Source organism: Talpa occidentalis, unplaced genomic scaffold (genome assembly GCF_014898055.3).
Source record: "Talpa occidentalis isolate TD23 unplaced genomic scaffold, MPIMG_talOcc4v2.1 talOcc4.2, whole genome shotgun sequence".
Lineage (NCBI taxonomy): Eukaryota > Metazoa > Chordata > Mammalia > Eulipotyphla > Talpidae > Talpa > Talpa occidentalis.
In genome coordinates this window covers 132693771-132718189 of record NW_023602073.1, presented here as the reverse complement: position 1 = coordinate 132718189, position 24419 = coordinate 132693771, and the positions used below count along the sequence as shown (strand labels likewise).

General features: G+C 40.0%; 1 protein-coding gene and 1 long non-coding RNA gene across 2 annotated transcripts in view; one reads left to right on the top strand and one right to left on the bottom strand.

Annotated features, from left to right (window-relative positions):
- Positions 1–4006: 4006 nt before the first annotated feature.
- The window catches only part of ARFGEF3 (ARFGEF family member 3), a 137215-nt gene continuing 116802 nt past the window's right edge, over positions 4007–24419 (bottom strand). The window contains exons 27-34 of the mRNA XM_037520473.2: positions 22735–22863; positions 21040–21216; positions 19669–19783; positions 18987–19089; positions 18618–18749; positions 16720–16841; positions 11757–12978; positions 4007–10149 (exon numbers count right to left, since the gene is read on the bottom strand). Of these exons, the coding sequence (XP_037376370.1) occupies positions 9958–10149; positions 11757–12978; positions 16720–16841; positions 18618–18749; positions 18987–19089; positions 19669–19783; positions 21040–21216; positions 22735–22863 (2192 nt within the window). The 3' untranslated portion in view covers positions 4007–9957. The remainder of the gene's footprint in view (positions 10150–11756; positions 12979–16719; positions 16842–18617; positions 18750–18986; positions 19090–19668; positions 19784–21039; positions 21217–22734; positions 22864–24419) is intronic.
- LOC129146245 (uncharacterized) lies at positions 16033–19930 on the top strand. Its single transcript, XR_008552791.1, has 3 exons — positions 16033–16059; positions 16754–16849; positions 19790–19930. It is a non-coding gene; the product is annotated as an uncharacterized LOC129146245 (long non-coding RNA).

The following is a 24419-nucleotide window of genomic DNA, read 5'->3' as shown; positions in this document are numbered from 1 at the left end:
GGCAACGTGTAGGAGAGGAAAGTCCAGCTGAGCCAGGGTAGGGTAAGAAGGGGCCACTGCCTGGCTGAGCATAGCAGGGGTTGACAGAAAATAGAATGAGTAAGAGATACTGTTTTTTGTCCTTGTGCATGCTCTAATCCTTGTTTTTACAGCCTTTCCTACCACAGAAATAAGAGTTGGTTACATTCAACTAATCAATTCAATGATGTAAAATGTACTTCTGTGCTCACGTAGACGCGGGCTGTCTTCATTCTGTTGTGCTTAGACCAGATGTCAAACATGCGCAGTTAATTTTCCAGGGATCCCGTTTCTAAATAGTTTTTATTTGAAAAATCTGTATTAATATAGATTCTGTCCACTTGAAAAGTAAATCTGGGCTTTTAGAAGAATGTTGTTTTTACAACCCATTGTTATATTAGAAAATCCAAGTATTTACTGATTTGATGGCCATACATTAAAACAAACTTTGAAATATTGAACTTTTAACTGTAGTCCACATTATCCTTTCCTCATATGTGGTAAATCAACTTCAGTACTCATTTTATTTTTATTTTTATTTATTTTTTTGTGGGACCCCCACTGGTGGCCGGGGATCGAACTGGCGCTGTAGAGGCTGCAGGCAGCCTCAAAACCCAGCGCTCAACCGCTGCGCCACCAGGGGAGGCCCTCATTTTTTTTTTAAAGTTGATTTATAGTGGAGTCATTTGTATCGTCACATTTAACATCTAATTTTCTTGAGGATTATTCTGTTAGAGAGGCAATTGTTTCACTTCCTTACATCATCTGTAGCTCAATATAGCCAACAATTAGATATTGATAAAAGAAGACTAGGTAATCACATCAAAGTCAGCTAAAGTCAGTAGTACAGTTCTTAGCTCCAAACTGTTGTGAATTTAATCTCTTTATGTTGAAATAATACCTTCTTTAATGATGTAGATACTGCTAGTAAACTCTCTGCTATTTAATTGTCATGTCTGTGTTTGGATGAGATCAACTAACTGGATAGTTTGTTTTTCTGACGATGAAAGATTTTGTGCAAACAAATTGTTAGCAGGGCAGACTCAGAACATCCACCGGCTTGATGTTGTAACTAGGAATCTATAAACAAAAACAAAGGAGATGAAAGGCATGCTCAGAGTGCCCTGGAAAGGCTTGAGACAACAGGAATGCCGGCCAGTATGTGAAAGCCACAGTATTGCATTAGGCCTCAATTTTATTTTCACTTGCTTACTGAATCTATCTATAAGCCAGATGGAAAAGTGAATTTTTCTAACGAGTGATATTAAATATTTATCAAAGATAAATTATAATTCAAGTTTTGATCGTAAGCTAAAAAGTTGAAGTATATCAAGTCTCTAAAGAAAAAGAAAATAGTTTTATGCACATATTATATTCATTGCTGGATTTCAATAATAGAAGAATTGGCTATTGGCTGAAAATTTATTTCTAAAGTGTTTTGATCAAAGAAATCGGGATCTGAACTGCTGAGTCCCTCATGACTGACTGGCACAAAATATAAGTTTTCTGTGTTGTGATATATTTGCAAGTATGTCATCTTGCAAAATAGTCGGGCTATTTATATTTGTGTTACCCTCTAAGACAGAAGCATTTACTAGGTAGAAGCATTTTCAAAGCACTTCAACAACCCTTTGAGGCATTTTAGAGCAGGGACCTCAGGCTCTGCACGTGTGTTGTCTGATTTTCCTACTCCCAGGAAGGGGCAAAACTTCGGATGTGAACTCTGATTCCCTGGCAAAGATCCAGGGTCTTCTCTTCTCTGTCACAGCTGTTTCCATCAATGAACTTGATTGGTTCCTTAGCTTTGTGATGTCTTTATACAGAGTGTTTAGTCCTTATGATGGGCATGATTGTTAGTGGTACAACTGGAGGTTACCAGAAGTTATGCTACAATGATGGAATCTGTATATATAGCCATAAATCATGTTTCTTTCTCTGTCATTGTCTACATCTTTTACCTCTCCATTGGCCAAATAAGCTGTTTTTCACAATTTGGGCACAATGATTCTGAAGCTCATACATACCATTGATAGGCTTCTGGAATAGTCCATCTTAAAACTCCAAAACAGTAAGATCATGAACCTGTAAGCAGCTCTTTTTCAATATACCTATGAGTAAAAATATCCCTATCAATTGAGTCAATTATTTGTGTAACTTAGTGTCTGAATATCTAAAATTGATATTCATTCTTATGAAGAAAAAATATTGTAAAACAATCTCCCTTATTTTTAAAAGGAAATAGTGGTGTGTATTTTCTTGGCATGTACCAGATTGTCCATTGTGACTAGCTGTGTCAACAAATTCGAAGGGGCCTCCCTCTTCAACTGGAGTTATGAATTGCTTAGTTCTTTTGGCAGAATTCTGTAAGCACAGAATATTCACATAAATTATTTTGATAGATTTATTCAGTAAACTATTAAACAAATTTCTTTAATGCATGTGAATCTTTATTCTACAACACAAGCAACATAAATACAGTATCTTTTAAAATATTTTCTCTTTAGAATTTTCATTTCACCTCCAATAAAATATACACAAAATACAATTGCAAGCTTGCTTAGAGGGACCTGCTAACCAACAGATTATATCAAATCAAACAGTTATATCAACATATAAAGGAGGATAGTTTTCAGTTTTTAAAAAAATAAATATGACCAAACTGACTAAACATGAAGGCAAGACAAATATTGTACTTTCTCAACGAGTCCTTTGGAGTAAACGAAATGCTTCAAGGCTCCTGGTGAGTGGAGTGGCAAGGATGTGTTCTACATTCTATAGCTAAAATGGGGGTATGCTGACGCACATCATTATGGCTATACCAAGCTTCATTTATTTATAATTTTCAATTAAAACAAGTCAATTCTTTGGCATAATACGAGAATAAAGGACCCTTACCACTGGTTGGCTTTATTTAGAGTTGGAAGAGGGTAGAAGTGGAACTGTTTATAATGCAATTGTTTTGTTCTCTTGTAAAAGCAGGAAAATCATCTGGAATCATGTCTTTGGGCATGATTAGGGCAGTAAACCTCTCATTCTCAGTCCCCCGCCCCCCACCAAAACCAAATCAAAATCAGTCTTTCCCTTGAGGCAACCCCCCCCCCACCCCCGGCCCCATCACACCTTAGGAGAGCAGTCTACCGCACGGTGGCAGTGAAAATGGAACCAAAATATTGAAAGCATTAATTTTTATCTAGTTTTGCCTATTTCATGGGAAACCAGTTTTTATTACAGAGGATCACTTCCAACAAATGTCAGATGAAAGACTGCAGAGGGAAGACGCGAAGTGGCCGGCCCATAGTCACGAGCAGCTATTAATGGCCCCTGGAGAGTCAGCTCTGTTGGGCTTGGACTTCTCTCACTTTACAACATAATATTTTGCATGTTAGTTCTCAGGATTGGCTTCTGGATTCTCCCCACCCCTTTTTGGCACCAGTTAGTAAAGCAAATTAAAAATAAATTATTTCTAGACTGATTTTTTAAATTGAATTTTATAATCAATTAGAAAACTAAATGCACACATAATTTCCAAAAATAATTATGTAAACCAAAGTGAAAAAAAAAACAACTATTTCCATCTGCAGAGGCAAGAACTTGATTCTTGATACCATTAATACTTGATCTACTTTCTGATCTCATTAATTCTAGTAAATGTAGTCATTGCTTTCTCTGCATACAATAGTCTCAAAAAATTTAAATCATGTCAGTAAATTTAAGAAGTCTTTAGAGAAACTATCAAACCAGTAAGAATTTTGCATAATTAATATAGTTTATAAATGTCATTTTAATTTTTTCTCTTGAATGATTCCCTTTGTGTTTTTTTTTTTTTTTTGGTGGGACCCTCGCCAGTGGCCGGGGAACAAACCTGCGCTGCAGAGGCTGGCAGGCAGCCTCGTAGCCCAGCGCTCAACCGCTGTGCCACCAGGGGAGGCCTGAATTATTCGTTTTTTTAGCCACAGCAGCTTGACCAACTGCTTCTGTGTGCCACCAGGGGAGGCCTGAATTATTCCCTTTGTTTTTTTAATGGGAAAAGAATTTCCAAAGTGAATTGAAAAAGATTTAAGGAATAAACTAAGGCTCTATTTATATGTGAGTTAGCATGATTTTACTGTATTCCCAAAGCATATTGATGTACTTTTAAATTTTCCCCATCATTTGGAAGATAAGATGAATATGTTCTCCATTGTGCAGATATGTTCACAAATACATTTACTGAAAAGTTCTTAAAATAGGCACATTACTGCTCAAAAGGGAGTTGATTCAGTTTGCAAATTCCATGAAGCCATTTGGTAGACTCTTTACAGATATATAGGTAATTAAAATACTGACTCACACCAGACAGTTAAAGATGAAGATACATCAAATAGTGTAATATTTTGATACACTGATATTTTGGTGACTAATGGGGGATATTAAACTACTGGCAAGCAACTATTCAAAAACTTCTGGAAGCCAGGAGCCAAGGCTGTAATGGATTCAACATGGAAACATCTCATTAAAACTGTAGGGACAGAGAAAACTCCAGCACTACATACTTAAATTTAAAATCACCTCAGTACAAGTCAAAGGGTCAACATGATACAAATGATCATCCGTAGAATCAAAGTTTCTAAATACAAAGACGAGAAGCATACACTGATTTCACTGTTCCATAGAACTTTTACATTCATTGTCTTCTAGCTTGTAAAAATCAGTTGTTGGTATGATAAACCTGGAAACTGGGAAGATCGAGCAGGAATGCTATAGAGAATCCAATCCCAAGGTGTCTGCCCAAGGTCAAGTTCCTTTTTTCCTCTAGTGCTTGATAAATCAGCTTGATCTTAAAGGGAGTAGTTGCAAAATTGTTTTCAGGGTGGTGGTTCTCAGTGTGGTCCCTACACCAGCAGCATTGACCTCACCTGGGAACTCGGTAGAAAGGCAAGTTCCCAGACCTACTGAATCAGACACTGGGCCTACGCCTAGCTAGCTGTGTTAACAGGCTCACCTGGTGATTCTGATGTGAGCTGAAGTTTGAGAACCACTTTCTAAAGTCCAAAGACACTAGGTAATGACTACTTAAGCCTTTGCGATAAGAAGCAACAGGATAAACAATTCTTGGTAGTACAAAGGCTGGAAAGACCATTGTTGGATGGGATTCACCAGCAGTTGACTGGCATTGTTACTAAGATGGTTAGTCTCTCCTCCCTGGAGCCCCCCCTGCTTCACTACTCAAAGACAGTGGGGGGAAGGTTCTATATGGGACTGTATGTGGTCTGTATGTGGTGTGGTAGTGTGTTTTCTTCAATTAATTAGTGGTACCACTGTTTATAAGTAAACGGAGCATAGTTCTCAGCTGAGTTTCTCCTAGACTATCCCAGAGGATGCTTACATATATTTTTTGGTCTATCTTCCCTGAAGTAATAATTGTTTTGGAAATCTAAATGGTGTTCTAGTTCAAAACTTTAAGTTCTTTGTTATTTCCACATCAAATACAAACTTTACAATACAGACAGAGGAAGGGAATCTCACAAAAAGACAGTTTTCTAAATTGCTCCCCTAGTGAATAAGGAGAACTTCTTGATGAGGCATAATTCTGAGTTCTGTACCAATTTCATAAATCTTGCCCAACACACAGCTCATATTTCCAATGAAAAGTGCTTAAAACAGTCTTGCTCTGTTAAGGCCACTCTAAATCTCACTAGGATTGTATAATGGTACCCAAGCATATGTGAGTTCTGTCATTAGGTTACTGCAATATGTTGAATGTTCTTTCTGTCAGTTTCCTTGTCTGCAAAGCAAGTAGAAATATTTAGGCGTTGTGGTACATGGTATGGTATTGACCTGATGCCCTCAGTACCTGGATCTTTAAATAATCTTGTTCTACCAGTGGTTTCCTCTTCAGAGAATGTATTCTTTGAAAAATGGTCATTTTGCATATTTCCAAACTTTGATAAGACCTATAATTTTAGTACTATATACTTGCCAGGAAGCAAGTAGAGGCACTGTTGGCTACAGGGCACTTTATTCTGAGTGATTAAGTGGTAATTGAAAAAAGGCGTACAAACTGTGCATGTTATTCCAGACACAGTGTCATGATTTTCTGCATAACAGCTGGCCATGAACAGTAATATCCCATCATTTCCACCTTATTTGAATTCTCTAAATTACCTCTGGAGGTTCACTTTAAGATGAAAATTTAGATGTTGCTTGCTTTATTTTCAAACATTCAAAAAAATTATATGTATAAAATTTCTATGTATAAACACTCACTTCCTTCTTAAAACCATATTTGGATCCTAGCCCCACTCCACGTTCTAGATCTGAGACCTCAATCAGTATTTTCAGCTCATTTTAACCATTTAATTCCTTGAAACACTAAAGCATTTACCCTGGGAGCTTAGACATGGTGTGGAGGAGAGAGCGTGGCCTCTGAATTCAGGACACCTCTCTTGCCACCAGCTTTGCCATTTGCTGGTCATCTTGGGCAAGTTAACTAATCTGGGTCTGTGTCTTCATCTGTAAAAATGAGGATTATTGTTTCACAAGGTAATTGTGAGAATTAAATAAAAACATAGGTAAAGGTTCACAGTCACTGGCACCTCCACAAATGTCACCTCCTTTCTGCTGTCTGTTATGAGCTACAAAGGCCTTCCTCCTTTAGTTTGATGGTACTGACACAAAAGTGCTCTTCCTTTGTGAGAAAGAGAACTTTTCCTGTATATTGTGGTGTATTTGGGGAAGTCAAGTCAATATATATCTATTATATAAGTGTATTACTTTCCTACAGTTAAGGCTATTTGACTTTTTTTTAACTGACTCTGTAGAAGTTTTCTTAAAACAAGAACAAAAAATATAGTGATAGTGTGGCAGGAAGTTCCAATTTAGTGGTACTTTTGGAGTTACGGAATGATGGTGAGCTGTGACAAACATGCATGAAAGGGGCAGAGGTCTTTACCCACTGACAATTCAAACACTTCCTTACTTCTACCTTTTTATCTCCCTCTGGAAATGGAAAAACCGTCTTTTTAAAATCAAGCATTCCTTTCATCCACTTCACTTGACAACCTATACTGGTCAACTGTATTTGGAGACCAGATCAGACTAGTGAAGAACATTAAAAAAAAAAAATCTGAGCTACTGTGTATGTCATTATCTGTCTTTATCGTCATTTAGATAGTGTCAGAGTGGCCTAGCTTTGTGATTGTGGAGAAGGCTGGAAAAGTTACAGGGAGAGAAGACAAGATGGTAAAAAGGTAACCACGCATATTTAAAAGCTGGTCAGGAGAAGCCAGAGCTAGGAGAGTGCCTGTGGGAATTCAAACAGCCTCCATCCAGCCTCTGCCCCCTAGTGGTGGGAGCAGTCTGATGTGTGTGTACTTGGCTGGGCCATTCAGTCAGCAATTCCTCTGAGTTGTCCAGGTGCTGCTTTCATGGTGCACACTTCACCAGAACAGGAGAAAGCAAATCTTTCAGCCTTAGTGTGTAGCATACACTTGGCAGTACAGGCAACTAAAAGCAATGTGCAATGTTGTGTTTATCTCACGTCTATAAATACATGGTAATAGCTGTTCCAAACTGCAAAGGTGGTCTCGACCTTGATCTGACTGTTGCCATATGAGTGTGGAGAGAAAAATACCTGCCACTGTTCAAGACAATGAAGGAAGTTGGGGGCGGGGGGAGAGAGGCAAAGCCAGGTACCAGGAAGAGTGAGGGACTGGCCACCAAGTGTTCCTAATAATCTCCCCCGCTCCTCCTGACCTGAGTCCTATTTGTTGAGATTATTTGCATCAAGGAAAGTCTGTTTTGACAAATGCATATACTTCTTAGAGGTATTACTGGGACTTAGCTTATTTTCTGGTTGAAATCTGGCATGGATGTGGATTAGAGTACGCTGTGAAGGGAGGTCCAATGTTGGCCTCCAGTGGGTCATAGAAAAGAGAATGGTAAAGGACCCAGCCCTCTCACAAAAATTGCAAGTACAGAGCTATGTGCCTTCACTTGACATTTTGTTCTCTGGACCCTTGCTAGGGCAGTGTTTAGACAGCTAACTTCTGGACATGACCTTCATAAAAGGCTGATCTCCCTTGAATTTTTGTACTTTATAATAAGTGGCCACATGTAAACAGTGTGTAGTTACTCTAATTTGATACTTCCCTTCACTGAAGCTGTACTCATGGGCTCACTAAAGAGCCCTGAACCTCAGATAAGTTACAAAGTTTAAAATTTCAAAGGACGGAATGCAGCTCATTGTTATCCCCAAAACTCATCAAATAGTTGAGCTGTTTCTAAACTTGAATTATTATTATTGTTTAATGAGTTAAAATGGAAGGCAAGGAGAATGTTTCGAGGAACTGAAAGAGTGTCTTCTGGAGCCTGTGGTGGTGATTTCTAGATGGCATAGTGAAGAAGGTTCTTGTTTTTAGATTGCCTAGATAAATCACAACTCTGCCTTCCATGACAGCTTAGGAACAATTTTCACTCACTCTTGTGGATACTTACATAATTCTCAAGACACTGTTTACAAATACCAGCACTGAATAAAGCTGTCAGCTGTAAGTCCTTAATTCAATATTGAAGAGTTGATGCTTTATTTTTAAAAATGACATTTTGTTATGAATGCATTTTAGGGGCTAGGAAAATTATAATGTATATCATAGCAACTAACTACTCTCTAAAATGTATGTGTGTGGGCTGAAGACTTTCAGTCATCATAAATAATATATTCTAAACTGATTTTCTAGTCATTTTTAGGGAAAAAAATCCACTTAAAATAATAGATCACAGACGTAGGGTAAATTCACCTGCCAGTGAGAAATATTTTAAACTGTTAAAAATTCATTTCCTATGTTTTATTTTGTGCCTCCTCCTCCTCCTTTAGTCTTATTTTTTTCTGAGACTAGAGCTTATATAGCTGACACCATAATTTAATGATGTTATAAAATATTTTAAGACTAAAATTGATTTCACTGTAATACCTTTCCCATCCCTTTCGGCTTTCTCCCTACCCCACATCTTCTGCCTCTTCCCTGAGAAGACCGCTCACTAAATGGAGATCTGAGTTCCTTTCCTCCAAGGGTGCTGATATAAAATGAGCTGCATTTTAATGTTTGTTTTTTAAAAAGCCAAATACTATATTTAGATAACTGTGGACCATAGAAATGTCTGTGCAACAAGGGACTAAGGCACCATTTTTTCTTTCCTTTTTGGCCTTGGGAGCAAAAGCAGAGACTAGCAGGTCAGCCCGAGTGGCTGCTCACACCCCGTGGCAGTATCTGGAACATTTACTAGGTACAGTATATCAAAGGCTGTCATGCCACAGACTCCAAACCATGACAGGAAAGGATTTTCTTCCTTCAGAAGTAGGGAAATAGAGGCATAACAGTACCTTACATGAAGTTGGTGAATACCAACCAAAAAATATCAACAATTTAGGAATAATTTTGAAATGTGAAATTTTAGAGTAAGTCCTACCTTTCTTGATTATAACACCTAAGACTATATTTCTCTAACTTTTCTTGCCCACCAAACCCATAATTAAAATTTAAAGCTGCCTCCAATGACTAATATCTGGTACTAGATACGTGCATGCTTATGTATCAGCTGCATTTAACAGTAGATCTTTCTTCAGTAATTGTGTTAAAAATGACCATCAATGTGTTTTCAAAGGCGTGGTTCTTGAAAGTGACCCTAACACTGCAGGTAAAAGCACTGGGAATTAAACTTCAAGATTTAGAAATGTGGCAAGGAATGTGGACTCTTCTGAAATAATGTGCAAAACCAAAGTACCGTCTGTGTTATCTAGAGATAGCCTGGGTATCCAGGTCGGCGCCAATGCTGATTCGTTTGGGAACAGCTGACTGAGAACAGGTTTCAGTGGTGGTGAGAACGCTATTCGATGGATCGCCAGGTGACCGCTTGCTCTCACTGCTGTTTCCTTGTACTGCATTTTATCCCTGTGGGCTTCTACACAATGATGTCGTAGACACGGCCCACTCTGCCCAGCCATTCTCGCACAGCCTGGCGAACTCTGATGTCAGTCACATGACAGGTCAGTTGGCTAATGCACGGGAACACTGCCGGCTGCAGGGCCATGAAGGTCTGGTCAGGGAGGATCTGAATCTGATTGAGAACTGTTAGCACCATGTTGGTCCATGCCTAGGACAAAGGATTTAAGAGAATTATCTGTTTTCTCTGAATTCTCAGGTGTGATTAAGCCATGGTTATAATAAATAAGGAATCAGACTCCTAACATTAGAAAAACCTTTTCAGCTTTTACAAATAACAAAAATCACATCTATTCTTAGATTTATGAAAACTCATAACAAGATGACCATATGCCATCTGAAAGTTAAGTCCCTACAGTGCTCAGAAAATTTGGAAAATCTACCTTAATTTACAATGACTTGAAAGTCACTGTTGAAGAATAACTATACAGCTCAGTTTGGATACTTTTGCAAATCTAGCCCAAGATAATTCTGGGGATTCATAGAATCCCAGGGCCTAAGATCATTCTGCCCATTGACAGGTGTCTATAACGTAAAAAAACTAGATTTAAATGTAGAAAGACTTTCAGATGATTTTTAAAGGTTTCTCCAGATTACCTTTTTGATGTACTATTGAATTAGAAATGATGGGTCAGAAAAACATGAGTTAAACAATTCATTGCTATAAACCTATAAAATGTACTTTGCCTTTTTATATAATTCTTGATAACTCAGAATCTCTTCAGTGTTCTCAAATGATTAACTGCGGACTAAAGTCTATCTACTCTACAAGCTTTTTTTTTTTCGGGTGGGACCCTCGGGAGGCAGTGGGCTTGGCCCTCGCCAGAGGCCAGGGATCGAACCGGCGCTGCAGAGGCTGTGGGCAGCTTTGCAGCCCAGCGTTCAGCCACTGAGCAATGAAGGGAGGTCCCTACTCTGCAAGCTTTTTTTTAGTCCCTTAGGCCTTGGCCCTCACCAGAGGCTCGAACCGGCGCTGCAGAGGCTGTGGGCAGCTTTGCAGCCCAGCGCTCAGCCACTGAGCCACCAAGGGGAGGCCCCTTGCTCTGCAAGCTTTAGCTTAGTCTTATTTATCCAGGAACACCTGATTCTCAGGAACATCTGATTACACAGTACTAGCATGAAAGGAACAGGAGTCTGCGCACCATGTGGGACCGTCCTCCCTCTAGACTCAGTCGAGCATGGCTGGAAGGGTCTGCGCACCATGTGGGACCGTTGCCAGTGTGCAAGGCCGGGGCCTGGGCTTGAACGAACGGGGCCCGGGCCCGAGCGAGCGGCCGGGGCCCGGCCCCGAACGGCCGGGGGCCGGCCCCCGAACGAGCGAACGAACGGCCGGGGTCCGGCCCCCGAACGAACGGCCGGGGCCCGAACGAACGGCCGGGGCTCGAACGAACGGCCGGGGCCCGGGCCCGGGCGAACGAACGGCCGGGGCTCGAACCGGCGCTGCAGAGGCTGTGGGCAGCTTCGCAGCCCAGCGCACAACCACTGCGCCAGCAGGGGAGGCCCCTTACTCTACGAGCTTTAGCTTAGTCTTATTTATCCAGGGACACCTGATTCTCAGGAACATCTGATTAACTCATTGATTAACTCATGAATACAATCCCTGAAAGGAACAGGAGGAAACTGCCGTGTCTCATGGATCACGGACAGAGCAGTCCTCCCTCTAGACTCGGGCGGGCCTGCCTTGTGGGGTGACCTGGCAGCCTGGTCAGTCTGAGTGTGCGGGGAGTGGGGGGGGGGTTCTCAGAGCCCAGCACCCACCTGGATCTGTGCTTCAGCATCCCTCACGGAGACGCTCAGGGAGCTCCCGGTGGAGCCCGAGCGAGGCCTCTTCTCCTGCCGCAGCAGCTCGGGGCCGGCGCTGAAGGAGTGCCGCATCTGCCCCTGGTCCATCAGGTGCTGGGGACGCTGCAGCAGTGGGGAGTCTTGGCCCCGGGGGCCCAGCGGCTCACCCTTCTTCTCCACTTTGACCTCTTTGGGGAACGCGGGCAGGTTGTGCTGCTGCTTCCTCTTCTTGTATTCCGTCATCAGCTTCGAAATGGTCTTGTCCGCTGCCATGGTGTAGATCTTGTTACCCGCGTTCTCCCACCACTCTTTCTTGCGGATGGGATCCTTCTTCTCCACCTTGGGGCTGGGGGGCAGCAGCAGCATTTCCCCGCCCCCCACCCTCAGGCTCAGAGACTCGCCCAGGTGGTCCCGTGCCTGGCTTCGGTCATCCTCAGAGGGGGTGTCTTTGCCCGAGAACCCGCCAGTGGACGGGGTGGATGACTCCGACTGGAAGGAGGGAAGGATGAAGAAGGGGTCGCTCTTGAAGATGGGCGCTTCCTCCATGCTGCTTTCCAGGTCCAGGTGCATCTGGATGTAGTTATTGCAGAGCTCCATGCACAGTTTGTGGAGCCTCTTGACCAGCCACACCCAGTCGGCATTGCTGATGGGCTGGACACTCAGAGAGGGCATGCGAGCCCTCCACTGCCTCTTCTCCTTGCCTCGAGGGGGACTCACCTGGGCAGTCTCCTCAAAAATGTCTTCGTCTTCTGACGAACACTGTTGCGACGAGTCTGTGCTTCTCTCATCATCTTCAAAGAGGACCTTCTTCACTTGCTCGGCAGTGATGGTTTCCTGATTGGTGAGGACAGCACAGACCAGCGCATGGAAATAAATGTTGAAACTCATGGCAGACTGGCGGTAGAGGTTGGCTGCACCCCCGATGCCAGATACTTTCTTCAGCAGGCACTTCAACCCGGGGCTGGTGTCAAACTCCCTGGCCGTCCTGTACGAGTCCAGCAGCAGGTCAAAGATGACCGCCAGGTTCTGCATGGAGATGTATCTGAGGAAGCCAGCCAGCTTTGTTTCTGGCACCTGGACGGTCTTCTCCTCTCCAGGAGAGGGGCCTTTGACAAACTCTTCTAACAAGATGTCATATAAGTTCTGGAGTAACACCTGATGAGATAGTAAGCTCACCACAATTTCTCTGAAAGAAACACTTGAGGTGAAAGCAAAGGGGTTGATTAGTAGCTTTCTGCCATCTATCAGTCAGATGAGATTCACACATTATACATTTCAGGATGATATATGCAAAATCACACACTAAGCTACTTGTAGGTTAATGTCTCCCTTAGAAGGAGGCAAACTTCTTGGGGGCATTACAGGGTAATCATTTTAATCATGATGAATGGAATTCCTGACACTTTTTAAATTCCAGGAGCTATTAAATTGGTAATAATTAACATGCTTTAGGAAATACATTAAGTTTTCTGAAACTGTTCTGACATTTTCTTTCAGAATTGAGTCATAATTCATATAACAATTTCTGCTGAATTCTAATCATTTTAGTTGACCCTTTAATCTATCCCTTGGCCTGTTAAATAACCCAAAAATTTTAGCAATATTATTGAAGTTTTCCAGGATTACATGTTAACGTGTTAGGTATATATATATATATATATATATATATATATATATATATATATATATATATATGAAGACTTCAGTGATTCCAACATGGGAGATAGAGCGGAGACAAATAGTGAACAATACTAATGCTCTTGGCATTGCAAACTTACAGTCTGCACTGTTAATTTAACTCACAGCCTTTTAAAGCAAACCTAGGTAGTAGGCACAGCTTAGATAAGGCAGCCTGAGAAGTAAAAGCTCAAATATTTGGTGATTCAGGGCCTCTGATTTGGTTGGATTCTTGTACTAAGAAAACAACTTCAACTCAAGGTACTGCATTGACTGAGCATTTTAATTCACCACAGTGGTTTGGAGTTTATGGTTTCATGTGGTTTTCATTGCTCTTAGAATTTCACATAAATAGCTTATGTGGCAAACTAATTCCCATTGCTAATGATTATAAAATTATGACCATGCTTACTAAATCGATTTCAGAGATGCAGCCATTGTTAATCTTGACAAAGGTTAAAAAGCAAAATATTAGCTATACCCTTAAAATATAACAGGAAAAATATTTTTTTAAATTTTAGCAGAAAAGAACAGAAGTCCTTGTCTACATTTAAATGCAGATCTTCTTTTGTTCAGTGTTGGAATGAGTAACAGAAGTTGTCAAATAGTAGCCTAACAAAGTGTGGAAGTATATATAACGAAGTTATTGTTTTAACCATTTTAAAAAGTACAATGGGAGGGCATAAAGTTGGGTAATTACTACTAATTTATATTTCTAGACCATTTTCATCATTCCAATAGAAACTATTCAGTAATTCCCTATTCTCCCTACTCCTATTTAAGTAACTTCTGATAAATTACTTAAATATCAAGAAACCTCAATGTGCATTCTTCTGAAAAAGGTTCTGAGAGCCACCAATGTGTTCTAGTGCTCCATGTCCACAACTACAGGGCATGAACTAGAGAAAGAAATCCTTTCACCATTTACTTAAATCTACTCTCTAGTCTCTCTCCCCCCTCGATCCCAAGTCCTCCAGGGCCTAGGAAAATATCTGGTAAAAGTGGCACTAAGTCTCCAGAGCAAACCATAGAACACCAACAGAAGGGTTCTGAGTGCAGATGCCTGAGTAGATCACTGCCTGGAGGACAAGTTCTGCTCTAGAAAGGTCCCTGACCCTGTGTCCCACTGCCCCGGCCACCTGCATGAACAGGCACAACCCAAGGGTGTCTCATTGGCCTTCTAAAGGTAGCTTCTGTTACTTTTTCTGAGAAAGGAAAAGCCTTTTACTAGCAACCATTTAGAGAGAGGGCAGATCAAAGCAATATGTGAAGTATCTTAAGATATTCTGTTTGATGCTTTAAGATAGAAAACTGCTAACTGTGCATATAAAAAGGAACAGGGAATTCCCTTTAGGATCAAGCTAAAAATGATTCAGCGACAAGAAAAAAGAGGAGCAACATATACAGAAGGTATCAAAATTTCAGAAAAATACTAAACTGATAGAACTGCTTATAGATAAGCAACTTTTAAGAGTTGATGTGCAGAGAAGACCTGGAACAATTATTTTTGATTCATAATATCCAAGTGTTTCAAACTTTCTCTCAGCATACCCTTTAAGGAAGGGACTGTGAAGTGGTGAAACTAACTTCTTCCTTTCCTGCTTCTAAGGCAAAGGGTGTGCCAGCTTCCTCATTGGATAATAGAGAGTTAGCTGCATGTCAGCATCAGACAGATTTAACGTTTAAAGCTCTGCTAAAGATTATGTGGATTGTGTAATGTCGATGCAATTTTATTTCATTTTTAAAATTTTTTTGTCAATGCAATTAAAAAAAAAAGTCCAGATTTCTCTTCAATATTGCAATCTAGTTTTAACTTACATATTTTTTTTCCCACAGGTAATTTCAACACGGGGAGACCTATGAGAATCTACCTGACCTGTATATGAACAAACTTTACTCAGGTTGAACTCATTTTATATCAGATACTATGCTGAATTAAGTGCCTGTAAGTCCAAGAATGCCAAATATACATTTGGCTGACAGCTCCTATTAAAGAATGTTGGTGAGTGTTTTTTGGCTCAGGAGTTTCTAATTGTTTATGAAATACATTTTAAGCCAATAATGTAGTAATATTTGATTTTCCTGTCAAAAGGAACTAGAAATATAAAGGAAAGTTTAATTGAAATTTTGAAATAGATCAATGCATTACCTTCAGTACATAAAAAATATGAAGATGACTAACACTTAAAAACCAGGCCTTGTGGTAGAGAGTAATGGGGTGGAATACTTGGGAGGCTGAGAAAGTTCTATATCTGACGTTGGGTTGGGAAGATTTTTAGTTTATCATACATCACAATTTTTGAACTCACATACTTGATTAAGCAAAATTTTTAGGTACTTTTAAATCAAAGTGCTATATAAGCATTATTTCTAAATTCACATTATTTCTAAAAAGATTTTGATGCTCTATTTCAAATTTTCAATTAAATATTCCTTTATATTTCTAGTTCCCTTTGACAGGAAAATCAAATATTACTACAGTCTCTCTCAGTGGAGACAGCTAACCAATGCATCACATATAGGACTCCAGTTCTCACTCCCATCAGTGTGCTGCTAGAAGGTTCAAGATAGGAACCTTAGTCATTGCACCTCCAACTCGAGGGTAAGAGTTTTCAGGATGGCTGATCGTATTTAAAAGGGGGCAAGTCTCTGGTGGGGCACAGCTCCTTCTGTCTCTTAATAGCTGTATTGCTAAGGAGAAGTTTGTTTCTCACACGGAAACAATGAATCATGCCTCAAATTATAGCTATTTTTTTTTAAAATTACGTGTATGATGCTATAGATGGGGGAGTAGTGTCTACCCCTCCCAACCCCAAATTCGTATATTGAATCCTAACCTACATCACCTTATAATTGACAACTTTTGGAGAAAAAGTCTTTAAAGAAATAATTAGGCGAAGTCATGAAGGTGGGTCTTACCCAGCATGGCTGCTGTCCTTATAAGAAGAGACAGGTGCAGGGGAAGGAACCAACTCTGCTGAGATCATGACCTCAGACTCTACTTTCAAGAATGGTGGGAAAGGATCTGTTTGTCTACACCCCTCAGTCTGTGGTACTTGGTTAGATGACAACTCTAGAAAACTCATACATGTGAAATGTGGGCAATCTGGCTAAGACACTAACAGTTCTTAATGAAAACCTTTGCTGAAAGACTCCACAAATGTTTTCAGTATTCTGGCCAAAGCTTGGAGGACAGTGAGCAGAACTGGGATTAAATACTTTCTATATTTAAGTTCCTTGCATGTTTGAATTTAGTGCTTACCTTTTCTTGGTGTGTCCGTTTGGCTTCTCATCAGGAGGAAGTTCGATAATGAGCTGACAGGACTGAGCGTGATCGAAATTGTTTGGAGTCTTTGGTGAACACTGGGTGTCCAACATAAACACCTGCACAGGTAAACAAAGGCACAATTCAGACCTTCACCCTCCTGCCCAGACTCCACCAGGGATCAGCTAGAGGGCCCTTATGCTTTCCACTCAATTTCTTACCTGTAAAGCAATGCAGGTAGTGGTTTCTTACTTGGTATGTTTGTTGAGAGAATTAAGTGAATTAACATGTGCATTACACAGACAAGTCATTAGAACAGAAGAGTAAATAATAAATGTAAGCTGCTGAAACTAATACTAATAACACTACTACTTCTACCACATAATTCATTACTATTCAAATAGCAAGTACTGACATTTAATATTAATTAAGAGTAAATAAAGACGGGCTATATTTGTAAAATGATCTGCTCGGAATAGTATTCTATGCAACACAGCAATGAGAAATTGGGACTTCTCTTATCGTGATGACTGAGGTGGTCCTGAGAGAAATGGCTAAGGAAACAGCAGCCACTTCCAGATCTCTGAACCAAATGCTTCCAAGTTCCCCTTCACCACTTCCCTTTGGAAGTAAAAGTATTTAAAGGAGTTCCTCCCCCCCCAGATTTTGCAATAATCAGATTATTGAATAGTAGACTATTTTAAGAGTGAGTAAAGGTTTGAGAAATACTAAGTAGTAAAAGATCCATTAATGATCTTGGCTGTTCTTTTCCACCAATGAGGTACTTTAGGAGAGGATTCTACTGACATTCTCATACCCTTGAGATGAGGCAGGAAAGACCACTGCACGTGTCTGGAGAATCCTCATCAGCTAGGTAGAGACGAAGCTATCTTGGGAAGACCACCCTCCTGGCTTCTCTGTAAGGGTTCTTGGCTGGACTTGATGGCCACAGCCTCTGAGGACTCCAGGGAGACTGCACAGGGATGTCATTCTCTCCCTTTCTAACAGCAGAAGCACCATGTCCCAGGATGTCCTGACTGTGCTCGGCAGATATGAGAAGCTGAATGTGGAAGGTCTTTGCCCACTCTCTGCAGTGAGGAAACCTCCAAAAACCAACCTGGTCAGGAAATTGCTTGACTGACAATGTGCAGATGACTGCATTTACACTGACAGGACATCCTGGGTTACCAGTGTGCTGAGGGAACATTTTATTAAGCATGAAAGTATACCTTACGTTGAAGGGAAGCCTTTTGAATATAACCCCCAACTCACTATTTTTACAAGTGCAGCTCAAATAGCAAATATTTATTTTAAAAGTTGCATACTTTACACATGTGCAAATTATCTTCTGCATCTGTGTGTGCTGTTACTACATGATGGTGTTTAGCCAATGACTGTTGGAAATTTTTGTTTTTTTCTATGAACAGCATTGTTAGGAAGATATGTGAATTAGGGAACATTGCTTAAATGAACACCTGATAAAAGCACCCCCCCCACCATAGGGTTTCTTGGGGGGTATAGCTGTAGCTTGTGCTAATGCCATAAGGATATTTTACTGACACCAGCATTTAAAGCACCTGCTCTGTATGGAAGCATAAGGGAAAAATATCAGCTTGCCATCCACAGGCACTTACAGACTGGCAGTAACAACATTTGAGCAAATATTTAGAATATAAGCAATGTGAGCAAGTCATGTTATGTATGTGGTGGAGAGAAGTATGACTGCTGATTGACGTAGGTTGAAGTCGTTCCTAGTAAAGATAGTAGCAGAAGCACTGCCAAGAGGTATGAGCCAGGAGGTGGAGGTCCCTTCCGCAAGGAATGAGTCGGAGTGGGGTGAGACCTTCAGTAAGGACTCCTGGCAGTGTCTCAAGCTTTGAGAGCCCTGGCCTTACCTGCTGAGCCATGGCTCGGATGCGCCAGTATTCGGCCTCGGCACTTGGGGAAGAGGAGGGGGCTGCCACCCTCACCTGGCAGCCTTCCCCACTGAAGCTCTCAGTGCCACTGTGGAAGCAGCCCAGCAGATCCTAAGAGAAAACACAGCAGACCTTCAGTGGGTGTATCTGGGTTCAAGGCTCTGGGACCTGCCTTGGATATGACCTGGTCACTGGTACCGAACCAGAAGCATCTTTCTCACCCAGGGCAAGATTTCAGGTAAGAGTGCCCGCGATGAGGAGGGCAGGATGCATGCCCCCAATTTGATGAAGCAGCAGGGTGCTGGGGAGGGGGGTGGTCCTGCTGAGTCCTCCCCTCCCAGTATTTACCTTCACTGGCTTAAGTGTGGCAGAGAAGGCATCCTGCAGTGCACAGCAGGCCAGCCTCCACATTTCTTCTGTGAACACGGGGCCTGCTGTCACCAGGACATACCTGCCAAAAGAAACAAGGATGGAAGTCTTGAATTTTGTTTCCTAAATGACTTTGTATTAAAACATCAATGCAGTCCTATTAAAATAGGCCAATATTCACACATAGGCTTTCATGTCTACTACCCCTCTACAAATAAGACTACTTCTTATCACTGACAATTCTTATCATCATGCATTTGTTCAATATGTTCTCCTGCTTGCAAATTCCCCACCTATCCAAAGTTGACCTCCCCTGGGGGATCTAAGTGTCTCTACTGCAGCAAGCCCTGCTCACCACCCTATGCCACGTCCTGTCCTTTCTGGACATTTATAGTTACTCCTTACTAGTATTTCCCTGGACTCTGTTATGGCCTTGAGAACAGAGACCTTGGCTTCTAGCATTCATGGCAGCAGAGTACCTTGTATAATGCCTTACACCAGACACTGCAGACTGAAATGAACAGTTATCAAAAATGAAGTAGTCATTTTTACTTATAAAAGCATCTAAGAAGTAGGTTGCTACCACAAGTGGTTATTTAATACCCTTGGATTTCATAACAGCATCTCTAGTTTTGAGGAGAGTCAGGCCCCATTTTCTTACCTAATACAGGAGCAGCCCACTCTGGAGATGGTTTCTGTGGGCTTGGCTACACAAGCCACCAGTAACTCGAAGAGGTCCTTCAGCATGGTGTTGATCATGCCCTCATACCTGATATCTACAGGAAGAAGTCAGATTTCACTCGACCTGATTATAAGGAATGGGCTGAAGTGACATCTACTGTAAAAGCAAAACATTTGATGAAAAGATCTATACATGTCTGGGGAAAAGAAACTAAGGAAGGAGAAAAAGGCCATGACCAACACCCCTGCCTCATTAAAACATTTTTGAATTTTTACCTAATGTAAGTCTACCTGTTTCATCCATTTCTACATAGTTCATCTTGATATATAAGGATTACTTTTATGTTGATGGACAGTTTTCAAAGTTTAAGTAGATACTTGTATCTACTTAAACAGAATAGAACATATATTCTAAAGCCTGAATATTAGCCCATAAAAATTTTAAATTCTTAGGGGTAGGGGTGGAATAAAACCTACTTTCCTTATTGCTGATAGCCAAACTGATAATTAAATGCTCTTGGAAAATCTTTCGAATCTTTTCAGTCTGGCTTCAGTCTATCCCTAAAGAGAAAAACTTCCAAAAAATCACATTCTGTTTGTCCAATTCAAGGAAAATATCTATAAAACAATGACTGGATCTAGAATATCTATGTTAGGGTTACATTAATCACCAACCTGGGAAAGACCCTCTTCCTTCTTAATTACTGTTCACTTACCTTTGCTTTTTGGTTCTCCCTTGGAGTGAATGTTCTCATTAGTTTCTCCAATGAGGGAGCCCCTTCACCTCTTCCTTTATCCCTCCAGGGCTAGCAGCGATGTTTAGGTCTTCCCAGGGCAAGAATCATGAGCAAGATCTGTCTTTCCCATTGTTACTCCATTGGTATCACAGCTGACATACTGTCTACCAAACACTAACAAATCTTTCTAAAAGTGCCATAGACATTAGGTGCTTCTCTTCACTCCTAACTTAAGCACCTTCTTGCCCTTACCTCCTCTATGTAGCCAGTCCTGGTGCGGCAGGACAATAAGCCTGTGCCTCCTTCCTTCCCCAGACTATGGATATTCTCCTAAGTAGGTAACAGACATGTAAGGTATTGCTTCCCCACTCCTAATGCACAGACATCCTGTACCTTATTAGGTATTTTTAATTGCACTTCTATTGGGTACCAGTGATCTTTTTGACAATTTATTGTTAGAAGGTTGGTAGTGACCGTGTGATTGTAATAGTTCTCAGGACAAAAATTATGCACTGGTGTTCACATTAGGTACTTGCTAAGCCATTTTAGCCATGCTGCCTATTAAGGAAATAAGAAAATACTCAGTCTGAGTTGCTCTGGCACGATAGATATACCTGAGTGGATAAAGCTTTGAATGTGCTCCACCACCAGCTCACAGGACAGGCCAATGGCATGCTTGAAGTTGGCAGAAGCCACATCCCAGTAAGAATGGTCTTTATGGCTACGACGGAGCCAAAGGGACATCACAGGAAGGAGAAGATGAACAACGGCATAGATGCCAAATCCTGGTCCTGAAAAACAAAGTCAGCATCATAAATGTGATGGCAGCATCTCCCCTCTGACAAAAGGGACACTCCATCTTGTTTGAAGGAGTCTCTATTCTCTCTCAAAGGTACAAGGACAAATATTCACTGCTGATTGGGGAACATCTGGTCTTCAGTGGCATTTTCCTTATTTCTGCATATTAGTTATATAAGTAATACATAAATATATTTGTAAAAATTCAAATACTGATAAAGTATCACTTGGTCAACTCTTTAGTCTCCAGATGTAAAATTACAGGTAGATATATAAAACAGAAGTTTTTTATTGCTTTCATGTAAATCAGGTAATGTAATCTTTAGTATGCCATAGTGATTTTTTTGCCATTTAACAAAGTGTTAGAGAACATTCTGTGTCAGCAATTTAGACCCTCCTTTTATTGCTATGTATTATTATTCTACTGAATTTCTATGTAGCAGTTTACTTATCCATTCCTATACTGATGGATTTAAAAAACCCTGATCATTACAAAAAAGTGTCTTGTTTTTATAAACATAGAAAACACATGACAATAAAAAAAGGAAGAAAACTTACCCAGAAAGATAAACCTGTTTTTATGGATTTACTTCTAGTACTTCTTGAATGTATTCGTATTTATAAATGCATACAATTTCATAAAGTTAAGATTGTACTCTATAGGCTTTAACATAATACCTTGTAAACAATTATTCATGTTGTTAAATAGTATTCACAAATATTCATTTTAATTCCTGCAGAATATTTACATGTTTTTACCAGAATGTAATTAGCCCATTTAGATGTTCAAAATACTTTTGGTACATGTTTCTGCAAACATTATATAACTTGTCTTCATTAATATTAATTCTTTTGATGATAGATTTCTAGGAGAATATTAAGTTAAATGTTCTTCACATAGTAGTAATGTAAAAACAGAAAGTAGTACTGACCAATAAATAGTGGCATATAGTTAATTCTAAAAATTAATTTTAGATGGAAGGCTTTCCACTCTGAATATGGGAGTACCTATGATTTTTTTTTTTTAATTGCAGTGGCTTTGAAAGCAGTATCGAGTCTTCATTGGTTTGTGTTGAATAAAAATCTCCTCTTGCTACATTTCATTTGTGGTTTTGATTCTGATTAATTCAGTTCCAAAGGACCATTCTTTTCCTGTACTATCAAAGTATTAGGTGATCACAAAATATCTTTTACAATCAAGATGTTGCTATCTTTGTCAGTGGTAGATTCGTTGAGCCCTACTGTCTGCACTGGGGCCAAGAGTATGTGAAATCCAGTCAGAGAGGGAAGATGGAATCATGTAAATAACAAAACAAACTGGCTGATGGAGACCCTGAAGCCATAACCATGGTGAAGTTATTGTGAGGCTCCAACACACCCAACTGAGCATCCATTATGCATGAAGCTTTGTGCTAAGGTTAGGGTTACAGCAGTGAAACAGGTAGACACAGATATACTTTTCTGAAAACAGTTATAACAACTCCCTCAAAGATAGGCATAGAAATATTTACCTGGTGTTTTAGTTACATCTCTCAATAGCTCAAACAGTAAGTCCAAGGTCGGTGGTTGGTGCTGACGTGGACAGTTGGACACAGCAGCTGTCAGCTGTTCCAGCAGGATGATCCAGACTTCTATCAGACCTGGAAACCACACAGTCCTGCTAAACATCATACAGGCTTACTGCAAGAACTCAACATTGTGGGTAAAACAGTCCTACAGACTATAAAGTGCTATATGAATGCGAACCAACACCCTGTAAAGTAGCCCTCTAAGAGCTTACAGACAGTCAGCTTATGATTTATATGTTCTGACAAAGTTAAAAGAGAAAAAATAATGCCCAAAGTTTTTCCTTATGCCTCTTTAAATACATATGTAAATTATATTATGTGAAATGACTGTCAGATTTCTTGGGAGTTGATAGTAAAATAGTATCCTTTTAGTTCCATGTCTTATTCTTTAACAAAATTGTTTATCTACTGTCATTTTAAACAATTTTATGTCCAGAATTTAGTGGTATTAATTTCAGGCAGTGCTGTACAACCCTATGTATCTCTTTCCAAAACTTTCATCAGCTCAGAGAAACTATTAAGCAATAACTATATTCTCCTTTTAATCCAGCCCTGGGTATAAAAGTAGAAGCATAATTATGATGAAGTCCAAGTTATCTAATTTTTACTTTTGCTTCTAAGTTATAATCTATTTTCTTTTTACAATCTAAAAATTACTTTTCATTTTCATGTCCATTGTACAGTTTGCAATTCTGACACACTCAATTTGGTATATGTACAAATTGCTCATAGGTGGGAAAATATCACTCACAGCATCAACAGGCTTATTTGCCCTGAGCATTATATACATCTCTCTTCTTTCTTCTTTTCTGAGTTTAAGTTTCAAAAGAGGATAATAACTTCTAGTGCACATTAAGGGGAAAAAACACAAGATTCTTTTCACATGGTCCAAACAATTCTTGCTTTGTCATTTACATAAGCACTGTATGTGTCAACATACCTGCTTATCACTGTCCTCTGAAGTATGTGAAGTGAGAGGTAGAAAGAGAACTCAGTTTCTCTAACTCCATATACAAAAAGACTTAGAATGTGAAAAAAGCCCAGCCTACATTTGAATTTCAGGACTTCTAATATTTCTGCACAAGATAGATATCAGAAATTGGCAGTTAAATAGTTCTATAAAAAATGTTCTGTAGTTTTTAACAACCCCATAAATAGGAGACAAAATCATTAAGCTCATGGACAATAAATATCATAAAACCAGGCAACAAGAAATTCTTAAGACCCTCACAAAATCAGCGGGTATGACCAGCTAACTTATAGGAAATGCAGATGACAGAAAAACACATTCCACACCACTCAAGCCAGGGCAGTCAATCAAATCTAGACGGAAAACTTCACAGGGCAAAGGACTTCAGTTTTTCAACAAATAAACTACAAGGCAGTTAAAGAGAGAGGAGAATCTGTATATTGAAAAAGAACTTATAAGACTTATCAGCCAAACACATAATGTGAGTATTATGTGAATCCTGAAGGAGTGGAAGAAAATTGGAAATTTTAACACTGACTGGGTATTTAGGTTACTAAGAAATTATTAATTTTTTTTGGTGTGATAACATTATACTTATGTTTGTTATCTTCAGAGAACACAGTGAAACAAAGGAAAAGCTGCAATGTCTGGGATTTTC